The sequence below is a fragment of the Drosophila suzukii genome, chromosome 3 (assembly GCF_043229965.1).
Source record: "Drosophila suzukii chromosome 3, CBGP_Dsuzu_IsoJpt1.0, whole genome shotgun sequence".
In the NCBI taxonomy this organism is placed as follows: Eukaryota; Metazoa; Arthropoda; class Insecta; order Diptera; family Drosophilidae; genus Drosophila; species Drosophila suzukii.
Window position 1 is genome coordinate 85,325,042 of NC_092082.1, and position 14,872 is coordinate 85,339,913.

Sequence of the window (14,872 nt, forward strand, 5' to 3'; positions counted from 1 at the left end):
TATTTTAAAATCGAAATATAAATACATGTTGGTTTAGCCACTAGTTGGGATCCATTGGCAGTGGCACCTCGGTTTTTGTCGAACCAAACACACACATGCCACATATGGCACATAACACATGCTGAGCCTGACCACAAGTTGGTCTATTAATACGCGCAAATAAGCCGCTTAATTAGTCTTTCATTTTCGGGGGCACATAGGCTGCGGCAGCGGCTGCTGAGGTGGGGGGGGGCAACATGGATTGTGGCTGCCACCGAATGTGGCCAGTAGCTGTCGGATTTGCGGGCCAACGTGGCGTATGCATAATGAAGATGATCGAAACGTAGCAATTTCTGCTACGCGTACGGGCCACCAAATCGGACGTTAATTAAATGCTGCCATAATAGGATAAAAACTTTTACTCCTGCATACATACTTACTTATATGTGGGTACTTTCACCCACCTCCCATTAGGCGGCTCGTTAAGCTTCCCGCATGACCTCTTAATGAAATGAGAAAACCGCTCAGTGCATACACACTGTGCTTTTCTTTTTTCTTTTTTTTTTTCTTTAACCATAACCGTATTTTCATTTATTATGGAGAAACATTTGTTCGTTTATTTTTGCATTGTTTAAACAGAAAAACATACTTGACTCTGCTTAGGTTAGCTTCAATTACCATTTAATCATTAATCATTTACCATTTTTTTCGTTAGTTTAATAATTTCTGTAATTTCATTTACTATCTTTTTGGTTGAACCGAGATCGGATCGTTGATCCGTTCGCTCTTACTGCTTAAAAGTCTTATCAAGACCGCTTAAAACCGACCTCTAAATGTACAATTATCAAGTATGAATATTTTACACAGTAACTAGATGATGGACTACGTAGAACAATTTCGCGGCTGACAACCAGATAAAAACTTATCCATATACACTGAATAACCATCTATATATATATATAGCCGGGGTTTCCTTCCCCAAATCTCCTTTCTTCACTTCTCCTCGTGCAGGGTGTATGATTTTCGAATAAATAAATAAACAATCGAGGGCCTAAAATATTGATGTTGATGTGTATTTCATATATACAATCGGACATTTCTGCTTCAGTGAACCCAAAATGATACTGTAAACCGAAAGGTTTTCAATAATTGCTGACTTTTGGCCAGTCTGTGGTGATTATAAACCTGGGTTAAGCCAAATGAATTTCAAATGAAATACAATGACAACACTGATTTTTTTTTGTTGCGGGATGAATGAAAAACAGCTGCTATTATTTTGGGTTTTGTTAATTTCTCTGGGTTGTGGGTTAGTGCTTGTTTTAGCCTGGACTCTTCCTGTTGACTGTGGTTGATTAAAAGTTCTCTCTCTTGTAATACTGCCTGCCTGCTCGGGGATGTCTTATAGATAATACTCGTTAAAGGACACACTGTATATGTACACTAGTTCGTAAGACGCTCCTCCGCCCTCATTAAATGCAACTGGGGAGGAGCGGTTCTTCAGTCCCAACTTGGCCGGGACTGTTGCTCAGCGATTTGGATTTGGATTGGCGATTCCTTAGGACGCATCAGCTCCAACTCCAGATGCCCAATAGACTGGTGGCCATGTTGCTCCAGTTCCAATGCAAATTCCAGTGCCAGCTCAAGTCGGGTCTCCAGTTCCAGTTCCAGTTGCCGTTGAAGTTGCAGTTCCAGGCGACAGCCGCCACCGTCATCGAGATCCTGGTGGCAAGGACGAAAGGCACGGACGTGGCCGGAAGGGGGCGCAGGCAGCTGGCGCTGCTGTTGCCGTGCTGCATGGCGGCCGGATGCTCCCCGTTGATGACGTGCACCACCACGGAGGCGGAATCTGCAACGAATGGAAAAGGAGGTGGCGGGAAATGAGTGTGGCTGTGCAAATGCCGCAGGTCACAAAACCCCATTAATTGCCCTGGGCATACTCGCAAAATTCGTTGCCCTAAACCCACAGAGCTGAGGAATTTATATTGGAAAAAGGAAAAAATGACACAGGTGACGTGCACATATCGCATCGATTGATGTTCTGCAGGCCAAAAATTTTTTAATTAAACTACAGAAATTATGGTCTTATGAATCTGGCCTAGGTAGCTACTAAGTAGGTGGAGTTCTATAAAAAAAAAACATGGCAGCTCAACATTTTTTTATATTTTCCATCTTTTGTCTTCCTATTTTATCTACTCAAAACATACATCTTAACAGATTTTTAAAATAAACTTAGTATTTTCATCTGAAGTTTAGAGAGTTCATGTCCTTTAATATTTTATTAACTTCTTTATAATTTTCAAGTTATATTATTATAGGAAATTTAGTACCTCCATCATAGTTATCATGCTTAATATATATTTAAGTACCAGGTACCTGTTATTACCCCAATGCCTAAAAAAAGCGAGAAAGTTTGCTTAACAATAAATTCTCTGAGGGTAAAATGCTAAATGTACCTATTATAAACGTTCCTTTGATATGGTATACAATTTAATATAAATAACTACATGTCTAAATACTCAAGTATCCCAATAACTGATATATATTCCAGTATCCCAAACATCCCAATGACGAACTGTCTTAAAGCCTTCAAGTTCCCTTACTATAGTAAGTATAAATAACACTTATAAGTATATATAGTACTTAAGAATATCTATTACTTCTGAGTACCTATAATTATCACACTGCCTATAAAAAGGCGAGACAGTTTGCATAAAAATAAGTTCTTAAAGGTTATTAGCTGTGTGTTGAGGGAACCCCTGGGAATTGCTGCCAACGCCCATTAGAATATCTGACGCACATAGACAGCGAGTTATTTATAAAAGGTATCAATAACTTTCTACACCCACCCGGAAAACTCTGTCTAATGAACAATCAGTCATGTTCTTAATTTCACTTCCCAAGGCGTCAAAAGTTCACAAGACTTGTGCCGAGGTTGTTATTGCTATTTCAAGCCGCCGTGTGCTTAGATTACAATCTTAAGGAGTACTTAAAACTTTGGAAAGTTTTCCTAAATTAAAGATTAATCTCCAGTGAAGTATGGCTTACGGCAAACTATTTCCATACCAAAACTCTTTTCATTTACCTGTCTGCTTTGCACCATTTTTTGGCAATCAAATTTTGCGAGTGGGGGTTGGAGTTGGCAGGTGGGGTAGGGCGGTGGGGGCTATAGAACTCACCTGAGCTGCTCGGGGAGCAGGTGTAGTTGCCCGAATCCGCCGGCGTGGCCTTGGCGATGAGCAGCTTGCTGGTCCGCGTGGAACGCTCCGTGATGACGTTGATGCCGCCGCGCTGCGAGTAATTCATGACCCGCTTGCCCTTGTACCAGTAGATGAACGATGGCGGCACCGGCGACTGCATCGCCAGGCAGGTGAGATTGATGTCGCTGCCGCTCTTGATGAAGAGCTCCGCGTTGCCCAGGATCTTGGCCCGCGACACTGCCGTTGAAAGGTAATAAAAAGCCACACGGGGCAGGCCATTAATTAGCACTCCGCCCACTTAATGGCCGGGTAACAACTCTCCCCCCCCTTTTGGGGGCCAAGACCATTATGGCTCGATACTCACCCACCACGTTGAGGCGGAATCCCTGGCTGATCTTCGGCTCGGTGGACACCTGGCACTCGTAGGTGCCCGAATCCCTCGGCTGTGGCGATGAGATGCGCAACGTCCACTCGTCGGAACCCTCGGAATGCAGCGACTGGAAGCGCTGGTCGTTGGTGTAGGTGAGTATGCCCACTGTGAGGATGTGGAGGTCGCGTTTCCTTATCCAGGACACCTGGCGGAGAAGGAAATGGCCATTAAGTGCATAATCACATTATTAGCATATTTCTGAGTAAAATTCCCAATCTCTATTTCCTAACATTCAAAGGCCATTTAACAAAATAATAATTATCAGAAAATCAAGCAATCCAAATTGTATAATTGGAAGTTTGGAACCTCTTGGCACAACGAAATATGTACCTATGTTTAAGTACTTTAAATACCGGTTATTTAATAAAAATAACAATTATCAGAAAATCAAAATAACCCATCTTGTTGTATTTACAAATTGGCTCAGCATTTTTCAACTGTGAAATGGCATTGGTTTTTTCATATATAGAAAAACATGAATTCAATCTAACTTTCGTAAGCGCTTGGCACAAAGAAAAAGTTGACCTACATACTCTTGAAAACGTGTATACAAATTTAATAAAATCTTTTTTTCGGCCGCTTTTCTAGCATGAAAATGGGAAAAATGCATGCAGCTGTCAAAGTTGCAGATGAAAAATTATTTCGTGTTTCAAAGGGGTGCTTGCTTGCTTTTATAAACATTATGGAAATGTTTCCATATGCGTGCAGTGATATTTTATATGATGCACGAAAAGGGGCGTTTAATAGCATGATGTTGATAGCAATTAAATATTGGTATATTGCAGATTATCTATCCCAATCTGTACTTAGTTATTATGGAATTTTAAATTGAAACAAATATGCTCGCTAACTATATTTGCTTTTCTAATAATATCGTTTAAAAATTGGTTTAAATACACAACTTTTTGACGTCTCTCATTAGGATATGATATTGTGGCAAAAGTTTTATTGAGGAAATAAAAACTTTTCACTCACTATGCAGTGGAGCAAATCCCAAATCGTTCTGCATGGCTAATCCCCGAAATAATAGCAGAATTGCTCTTTTATATGTTCTTATAATTAGCTGGATTCTTCTCGAGGAGCAAAAGTGTGTGGCGGCTTAAAAGGATTCCTGCAGTCTCAGTCTTTATGCTCCTTGCTCCAGAATTGTGGCACCTGAAGGATACTTTAGCTGCTGAGCAAATTAAGCAACTTTAAATGGTTGCCCAAAGTTTTGCCATTTGTGGGCGGCGAAACTAGAAATTCATTAATTGCCTGTTTCGGCTTTGTCTGGACTCTAATTTATGGCTGCAATTGGGTTACTTAGTGTGCTCAGTTCGGAATAGTTTGGTATACATTCAGGATTTCGGGCTTATAGGGTTGCCTGCTCTGCCAAGAGAAAATGAAGCACTCCTTTGTGCACTGCTTAATTTGCTCGTTTGTTTGGGTTCAATTAATTATGGATTAGTGCCTGGCCAGCCGTGCTCATAAAGAACCCGCTTGATTTATATTCAAATTAAAATACATTCATTAACCGTTCGCTCGCTAATTTTCCAATATTCAATTAAAATTAATTGCATTTCCCCAGTGCAAATAAGTTCAAGGCGAGACTTTGGTTAACTCGGCTATTATTCGATTGGTTCAAAAAAAAAGCCACAAAAAAGGGAAACCAAACAATTAACACATTCGTAATGAAATTTCCTAGTTGAAATAGCGTTTTTATATTGCTCACAAAACGCAATGAATGATTGATTATTGCACAAAAAGTAGGTAAATGTAATAAATTGGAAGGCGTCTGTGGTAAATAAATGCATTTAGGTTTTAATTTACAGAAAAAATGTAAACAAAACGGATTTGCCTTTGAAACATTGGCCAATTAAGCCGATTACTTAAAGGGATAAAGAAAAAATATTGTTGTAGCTTTATTATAGATAGATTTTGTAAAAAATTCTGTGATGTTGCCCAAGGCAATAATGTTAAAACAAAATTTGTATTTAACTCACACAACAAAACAGATACATAAGTTTAAGAAAATGGTATTTTCCTATTAATGGGTTTTCCTTTAAACCCACTGTGAACTAGTTCGTTTCACTTGAACTACATTTTCCAGAAGCGATTAAGCTTCGTTTACTTTTCCTTCGGCTTTTCCTTTGAGCACGTCTCCCCCTTTGAAGTATGCAACGAAATGCGAAAAATTCCATTTAGAGGCAAATTCTCGTGTCGTGCATATATTGCGACAATCAATTAGCACGGAACTTGGGGCGAGGACTTTTGAGTGACTGGAAAATGAATCCCTAGAATCGGGAGTCGTGCAGCATGCATATAAGGCAGAGAAAGGAGAACGGAGAATAGAGAAACAAGAACTGAGAATGTAGGATGCAACGTGCTGGAGACACCGCCAATTAGCCGCATATAAGAGGAGACAATGCCTGTGCTGGAGGATTAGGGACACAGTCTCGAAAACCTAGGATTCCTCGTATCCCTCGTATTCCCCACTATCCCTTCGAATCCACCACTCCCAGCCCAGCGTTAATTACTCAATTCAACTGACTTGCTGAAAGTTGGGCGGGCGAACGAGCGTGGCTGACATCGTTGTCGCTTCCTGAGGGGTCTTGGGGGTCTTTGGGGTCTTTCGGGGTCTTTCGGGGTCTCCAAGGGGGCAAGACACGGACAACGTAAAATTTATTACACCGCATAATTGCACAGCCACAGAGCGCTTGGCTGGGACAAAAGGTTGAAAGGGGGTGGGGCTGTTCCACGGGTTCAGGGGTCAGGAGGCTTGTGTTGTTGCATTGCTAACAAATCGCCCGGAGCGGAAGCGAAGCCGTGTTACAAATGTGCAAACCAGAGCAAGCCAAACACAAAGTGCTATTGGGTGTTGGAGCGCATTCAACCCACAGACATATTTAGGGATGGGCTCCATATAGAGGGGGGTTATAGGGGGTTTACAGGGGGTTCCAACCACCAACTTTATGGCGTAATCTTTTAAAAGTAATCTACAAATCTGCCACACGACCGCCGCAGGTCGTTTGTTTTGCCTTATGCCTTATGCGAATATAATGTTGGGATCCCTGGGGCAATGGCTACATGGGCATATTAATTGCTGGGGACCCCGACCCCCCACTTACCGCTCGATCGCCCAGATTCCGCACGCGGCAGTGCAGCAGGGCCGCCTGACCCACGGTTGCGGTGACCTCGCGCCTCGAGGAGTTGTCGAAGTAGGGCTGCGAATATGGGGTTTCCCAGTAATGCGGTGGCACCTCGCCGCTGACCAGGCCGCAATCTGTAAACAAAACGAAGGATACCGATAAAAGTCCCATTAATACATGCACAGGGGGCGGAATATCACTTAAATTGGCCATCAATTATGTACTTTTGCAACTGTATCTCTGACTGAAGGTCATTTTTCATTTTTCCACAAACAAATAAAATTTCTACCAAAGGCATTTTTGCTTGGTCTTAAATCACTTGTGAAAATCTCTCTCACAGATTCGATGGAGTATCTGGTGAAAAGCGCTTTCGGTTCAAATTGAGCTTATCATATCTGCTCTTGTCATCGGTGTCAATAAGTTGAATTCAAATCTATTCAAAATGGGCAGTGACAATTTAAACAAATTCGAAATGCAGCCATGGTATTGAACTGCTATTTATTTTAAATCTTGTAGATCATATAAGCTTAATCAATTTGTGTTGTTGATTTTTGAAGAATTATAACATGGTTAAGTTCTCACAAGTTGCAGTACAATTTAATAAAATAACTGATTACCTTTATTTTTTAATTTTTAAACTATAATTTTTAATTATTAGTTCTGATTTTTTATTCTTACAAGTATTTTTTTTTTTTTTTTAGACTTTTATTTTTAGTTAGTTTTTTTTTTAATTATTTTGGTTTAAAGTTGTTTAAAGATATATAAAACTTGTACTATTTAAGATGAATTGTTCGACATGAGGAGATAAATATTTTCCAAAATTTTAATAGTTGTACTAATCTATTAATTTTAGGTACTTTAAGAATGTCTTATGCAAAAATGTATTTGATTCTGATGCTCAAGTAAATTCAACAATTTATACTAAAAGCTTTTTTCAGCTATTAAATTATGAAATTTACCGAGTCCTTTTTGTTCATTAATATTACTGTAAGCTTTATGGACCAATTTTTTTACTGTGCAAAAAATGTGATTATAAAAGTGTGCGAATAAACTCACCGAGGAGCAGGAGCAGCCACAGCGGCACCAGGCAAATCGCTTTCAGGGCTCCCGGGCTGTCCGATGTCCACATGGTTTATGCTCTCCACTCGGACTGCTGCTGCTACTCTGATCAGGACGAAGGAGTCCTCCGCTCCTCCTGGGTGTTGTATTTGCTCCGTTTACGGTTTAAGGTTTAATAATCTGCAAAGGAGGAAATATTATTACCAGGGCTTTTTCTTTTTTATGGGGCCAAAGGCGAAGGACGAAGGACGAAGGACCACGGGCGCGCCTCGAAATGAGCTGGGGGAATGGCAAAGTAATTTGCCGGGCAAATGATGAAAGCCAGATATATATCCGGTATATGGGTAAAGTCATACGGGGAGGGAGCCAAGCCAATATGCTTCCCTCCTGAGCCGGAAAATTGCCTGACCATCTCGGCAATTGTTTAATACAGTGCGTTTCATTGCTCTTAGATGGACAAAAGATTGAATAATAACGATAAAGCTTTATAAATGGCACAATGAAATCATAAATATAGCTTTTTAATATGAATAATCAAATTAATTTCATTTTGTGACATTCATTAAATATTTAATCAAAATGTAGGTTAGTGATTAATTCAGTTAGTGTATTAAACTCATTAGCAAATATCTAATTTTTCACATCTAGGCATGGTAATTATTTCACTTTATTTTCAATTAAGGCCGAAACAAAATTGCGTGGCTTATTCAAGAAATTAGAATATAATATGGCTCTCTAATTGAATTAATATTGAAACGAGTTGGCTGAATTATCGGATAAAAATGAAATTAGCTTTTTAACTAGGTCAGCAATTGCCAGCCAGCTGTTTTCCAACTACCAAAAATATATGTTGTGAATAAAATATGCCCAAAATATTCAATACAACCAATTGCACACATTATTATTTTGCGGAACTCTTCCAGAATCCGACGATTAAACATAATTTATTGATTTACGGCAACTTATGTGGGCATATTTATGGACCTCACTGCACCGCAATTCCAATTAACAGAACAAGAGCTCCATCGCCAGTCGGGGAATACTGAATACTGAACACTGAATACTGAATGCAGTCTGAATGACGGGTTAATGAGGTTAATGCCGGATGTAGCCTCAACTTTCGGTTTCGACTTGGTTGCCAGGCAACAAAATGCGTTTCAGATTCGCCACAGGAACTGCATTCATGGTCGGCGGGGGGTAAAATGGGGGGGGGCGGGTTAAAAGGGGGGTTCCAGCCAGTTCAAGCATATTCCGTTGCAATGTGGCTAAAGCAATTACGGGGGTAAAGGAAAAAGGACCCCCTGCCGAATGGAAAACTATGGCAAAAGTCGAGAACTTCGTGAAGGATGAAATTAAAAAGTTTCCACAAGCTGAACTCCTGGCTAAACGACCTTGTCAACTATATAGTTTTATCTGGATAAACTCGATATTGCTTTCGTTCTTCTTCCTTTCTCAGTCTTCAATCCCATCCTTCCTTCCTTTCTGGCAAAATTTGTCAGTCTGCTGCCATGGTTCCCTCGACTCGACTCGTCTCCGTGGGTGTCCCACTCATTATTTATGACTCCAACTCGGTAATCAGTCAGTTGGCGGTGGAAAACGGCGGGGTTAGGCGATTTCTAGAGCGGTCTTTCATAATCCCAGTCATTACTCAAAAAAATATACATTTGTTGTCAGTCCAATTAGCTGCGTGACTCCAAAGGGTCAGCACTCCGGTTCGGTGGCCGCCATTTGTTTTGGTCACTTTTGGCCTTTCGGCCGTCGGCTTTTTGGTTGCTTGGTTCCTGGTTTGCTGAGTTTTCCTGGGAAAATATAAAGAAAAAAAGGCTGGCTTCGTTGGGCTTCATTTTTTCGCAGCTATTACAGCGGAATTATCGCCTAGACCCCGAATCCCCTATGCCTCCATGGAAATTAAACAAAAGTTTTTTCCTCCATTTTTTTATCCGGCCAGCGAACAACATTATTCTGTTGTTCTTTTCCCAACTTTTCAGACCTGTCAAACGGAAAAGGCGGACAAAGGGCGACCGCAGTCCGGAGACCCTATTTATTGTTTGTTTTTCCCCACCCGCGTGTCCTTGTGGGGGCATTAAATTAAATTCCTACACTTACGGGTCTCGGCAATGACTTCCAAATGACACCAGCGTCATCCTCTTCTCCGGAATCCGGAATCCTGATGCCTGAATCCTGGCTGGCGTGATCCTTGCTATCCTTGAGTTGGATTTTACTGCGTTATATCTTGATTGCGCAATGCGCAATAATTAGGCGGCTCTTTAAGCATTGCTCATTCAACAGTTGCACAATAACCAGCACTCAACAATGCCGCACACAATTCACCAATCAGAATCGGAAAAGTTCACCAATCAATCCGTTCTCAACAATGCCACAAAAAATAAGGTCTATTTTTGGTCTGGCTTACTTGGCTTACTTGGGTGTGCGTGGCTTAATAGCGCGGATTTCGAAAATATATCCGTTCAGCGGAAGTGGACACATGGACACGGCTGCGGATGCGGATGCGGAGGCGAAACGCGGATGCGGATGTGGATGCGGACACGCACACGACGATGATGACAGCGATGGCGAGCGACAAGGACGACGAGGGCTTTGTATTATTAAACTCGGCAATGTGTATGTGTGTGTATGTTGGCCACATTAGGTGCCAGCCAGAGCCCTATAGGTATGCACACTCACACACTGAGGCACTCGCACACACACTGTGAGACACACACAGACACCACAACAACAAGAACAACATCATCACGAAGGATTCGCGGAGAGAGGAGAGGCATTTTGTGTATCCGTCTCGAAACGTGACCAACGATTTAGTTATTAAACGGCTTTTGGCTTGGGCCTTCACTTCATTCGTTTCCTTCCACCGTCTGCTGTTTTCATTTTTAAATGTGGCACAATGCGATGTGGCGATGGCACTTTCCCTTTCCCTTTCCCTTATCCCGGCTGTTCCCCTTCGCTTTCCCCTTGACTGGATTTTCCGACGGCGGCGGCGGAGCAGCGTTCACGGGCATCCTTGCGGCAGGATTCGCGTGCTGGAACTGATTCCGTGTATATCTCGGCTGGCTTAAGGGACTTGCAACACGACTCCGAAAACGAGGGGACTCCGAAATTGCGCTCTCCGACGCAGGCGCCTGCGATAAGGTCTATTTATAGGGATGAGAGGATTTCCCCGAAAGTCAGAGCATATCAAATATTAATTTGCCATCCATTTGTTGCCGCTTTCTTTGCATGCCTAATGAGCAGTTTTATTTTAAGGCAAGGGTTTTTCTTATTTTTGGTTTCTCTCTTTTTTTTTCTTTAATAATTCTACTTGCTTATCCCTTGGTTTTTCCAGCCAACCCGCAAAGTCGGATCGTTTCGCTCTCCGTCACATCACTCGGCCGCTCTTCATCTCTCCGTACTATCTGGGTTATTAGCACAACCTGCCTCAACGCGAGGCAGACACACGAAACAATCCGAGTCCAAATCGTGGCCAGACGAACCTAATATGCTCCATAGTCACGTACAAATGAATATTCGTAGTAGCGACGCCTTCGTTTTGGCATATTAATATAGTCTACATTTCGGGGCACAGGCAACAAGGGAAGCCTGACTGAAACCCACTCCCCCTTTTTTTGCTGTGTCTTTCTCGCACATGAATGATTTACGCCGGGCCATGGAAATGTGATTTTTACCGCAATATATAGGTATAGGTATAGGTATATTGGTATAGGCATAGTACGTATAGCTATGGGAATCGAACCCCCCCACCGCGCGGAAACAATTGAACAGACAGTTATAGGCCAATTTCAGTTTATGTCCATGCGTCGCACTCGAGAGAGATTTGTGGGGCCATCGAAAAGAGGGGGGTGGTGGGTTTGTTGAGGGTTCCATGGGCGTTAAGGGGTACTACCAACACCTGTACCTCGTTGTTGCGCCGACCATGTCAAATGTTGCGTGTTATGGGCCGCAAATGTGGCTGCCGAAAGCGTAGCCCTCCCCTCAAAAAACCAAGTACACCCACTAGCAACCCATAACCAGCACCACCACACTCTCTATAAACACTCCCCCACCTGATTCAGAAAACTCGGAACGGGCATTTCAACGCATGCCTTACGAGCTCATAAATAAAATGCCCACCCGGTCCGAGGCCGATAAAGTCGAGTGTGCTTGACTGGGGAATGCCCTGTAGGCCTCAGGACATCGCAATGCAAATGAGCTTTGGCGCCGGAAAAGAGACAGAGACAGACGCACTCAGACAGACAGGGACAGGTAGCGCCGGGCGAAAGAGACGGGAACAGCCACAGAGACAGGGACAAAGCGAGCCATTGCAACAGAAAATTGACAGACAATGGCCCTGTAATTGACACGCCACCTAGCGGCCATTACGAATGATTAAAGTTGTTTCGGTCCTCCCAATAGCGCGTATGTGTGTGCGGGTTGACATTTGATTATAGAATTCCATTACCAAACAATTGAAATGGGAATACAACGAGTTGGTCAAAACGTAGCAGGAACCCCACTGAGCAGTTTACAAATTCCATAATTAAGTAAGCACGCAATCAGGTCAAACGGAACACAGGGAAAATAGATCGCCAAGGAGATTTCAAATTAAGATTATAATAGATTATATAAGTAGTGTTCTAACACGGAAAACAATGTTGTTTTTCATAATGCTGTGATAACTAGGAATATGGGTTCTATTATTATTTATATAAAAATCTACCAAAGGTATACTTCTTTTCTGAAGGTAAGGGTCCCTCCTACTAAAAATCATATATAAGCACTAAATCACCACAGATCTTAGATATATATATAAAAACTTCCATTATTTTGTCCACTTCATCAGATAAAACGAGCAAACAGTTCATTATAACCTTAACATACTGGGTATCTGGGATATATCGACTCCACGGCGATACTTAACGCTTGCTTGCCCATTCAAGAAATCAAATTAGTGGAGCAATCTATCCACCCCCTTGTTGCCCCACCCGCTGAGATCCTATCTGTTCACCTTTTCGCCAGCGAATTTATTGTTGCCAATTAATTTGTTAAAATTAGTGGAGCAGGCCTTGTCGTTGCCCGTGCACTGTGGTAGTTTCAATTGCCAGCTCCACGGGGTGGGGTATTTTTCCGAGCGGCAGGGGGCTACGGGGGCCTGGAGCTCCCCATCGAGGAGCCTCTGTCTTCAACTGCTTATCGATAAGCGAAAGTGGAAAGTGGGCATGGCCCCCAGACGTCGTCGCCTGTGAAATGTATGCCACGTACACGTATTTATCCATTGCTTAGCTCGCCGACGCCATTTATTGCCTCACTGCGAATGGCGTTGTCCCAGGGGCGGGGCTAATGGGGGTCGATCAGGGGGTGCAGGGGTGCTTGGCGGGCCATCAGGGGCTGCGGACTGAGCCCGCTTCCGTTGCCTTGAATGAATGCTAAATTAATTTCAAATGAATACAAATGGCTTTTCGCTTTTAAGACCAGACCAAGGCAGCGCTAAGAAGCGCAGAGCGCAGCAATAAACTCCCCCATCACACGGCCAAAAAATCAAGGGGTCCCTTTCGAAAGAACCCCTTGAATTTTAAAGTTTATTTCCCTGGCTCAGTCACGAGATATTTATTCAAAGCATTTTATAAATAAATGAATCCCTGATTTTCAATTAGCCTGGAAGGAAAAAACGTATTTAAATGCTAAATCGAATGTATCAAAAATAGTTCATTTATTAGGGCAATCTATGTGCAAATTAAACATAAGCAAGATCAATTGGAAGTTAATTAATAAAGAGAGATTTTTGCAAATAAATCAAATTCTGATTTTGAAAGTGAAATAAATTGTGGGAAATATGAACATCTATCAATGCTGAGTGTCATACTCATCATGACTTTTATTATTCAAATATTTGAGATTCCGTTTTTCAATTAGTCAGAAAATGAATTATAATTTTGTGCAAGACTGAATGTTTCAAAAATTGTTTATTTATTATTTCAAATATTGTTAGGACTTTTATAACTGCCAAAGTGAAATAAAATGTCTGTTCAGGTGATATGTACTTTAAAAGTGAAATTAAATTTGTGAAGCATAACCAACAGCCCAGAGCTGATTTCACAGTAAATATCAAATTTACATATTTTAAATCCAATGTATGATTGTTTTATTTGGCTTACTTTTCGAATTGCATGGAAATATTTAAAGCTAAGCTAATATTAGGTAAATGTAAATATTTGAGTATATTTTAACAGGAAAGCAAGTTAAAGATACATTATGCCTCAGAAGGTACTTCATATGTGGGGATTTTTATACTTTACTAAACTTTAAACAGGCTTGAATCCTCTAGGTTAATAAGATGTAACCAAAGTATTACTATTTTACTTAAGTATTTCCCCTGCTTAGGTTTTTATATCATACTTATATAAAGATCTTACTATTTTTCTTGAAAGTACTATATGCAAGTAGGGAGGTACTTCTTATATGATCATATCTTACTTAACTTGAAGATATACGAAAACCTTAAGACTTACCAGATTCAATGATGACCTCACTATTTTCTCTCCGTGCCCAACTGAGTCGTTTTGTCTGTCCCTGTCTGTTTTACATTTCTTGTTTCGTTGAAATAACTCTACGTCTGGGCCTGGTCCTAGGAGTCCTGCCACCTCTTCCCGCCTCCTCGCCGGGATCCTTCTCCCGATGCCGATTCCTATTCGTCTACCGGCTGAGCGTTGTGGGGCCTCCACGTCGAGTTTATCAGATGCACTGCTGGAAATTTACAACGCCACAGTCCGGCCGAGACAACGTGGCCGTTAATTCAATTCAGTGTAAGCCTCTTCGGAGGCTCCCCTGGAACCCTTCGAACCCCTCGAAGTCTGCACCCCTAGATTTTGGGGGGCTATTATCCAATAACTAGAGAACGCGGCTAATCGCGTGAATAGTTTGGGCGGCGTAATTGATGTTTACGGCAAGGGCCCCCCCCCCCTTTCTCGGGGTAACCAATTGCAAATACCCTGGCGGAAAATTTCCATTTCGTTGACTAGTTTTTGGTGGAGGGCGGGACCGAACACCTGCTGGGTCCTTTCAACGATGCCTTGATTTAATGCATTTCA

General features: G+C 41.9%; 1 protein-coding gene across 1 annotated transcript; it reads right to left on the reverse strand.

Annotated features, from left to right (window-relative positions):
- Positions 1 to 554: 554 nt before the first annotated feature.
- Positions 555 to 10,603, reverse strand: dpr4 (defective proboscis extension response 4). The gene is made up of 6 exons (XM_036818554.3): positions 9,900 to 10,603; positions 7,791 to 7,973; positions 6,714 to 6,868; positions 3,541 to 3,751; positions 3,156 to 3,413; positions 555 to 1,825 (listed from the first exon to the last, which is right to left on the reverse strand). The coding sequence occupies exons 2-6, from the start codon at positions 7,861 to 7,863 to the stop codon at positions 1,545 to 1,547; spliced, it is 978 nt and encodes a 325-aa protein (XP_036674449.1). The 5' UTR covers positions 7,864 to 7,973; positions 9,900 to 10,603; the 3' UTR covers positions 555 to 1,544.
- Positions 10,604 to 14,872: the final 4,269 nt, after the last annotated feature.

What these genes read in the sequence shown, in the direction of transcription:
- dpr4 (XM_036818554.3), bottom strand. Translation starts at nt 7,863, where the DNA reads ATGTGGACATCGGACAGCCCGGGAGCCCTGAAAGCGATTTGCCTGGTG. An exon ending in GTGGCTGCTCCTGCTCCTCG is followed by an intron (nt 6,869 to 7,790) that starts GTGAGTTTATTC and finishes TTTTGTTTACAG; the next exon opens with ATTGCGGCCTGGTCAGCGGC. An exon ending in CTGCTCCCCGAGCAGCTCAG is followed by an intron (nt 1,826 to 3,155) that starts GTGAGTTCTATA and finishes CATTCGTTGCAG; the next exon opens with ATTCCGCCTCCGTGGTGGTG.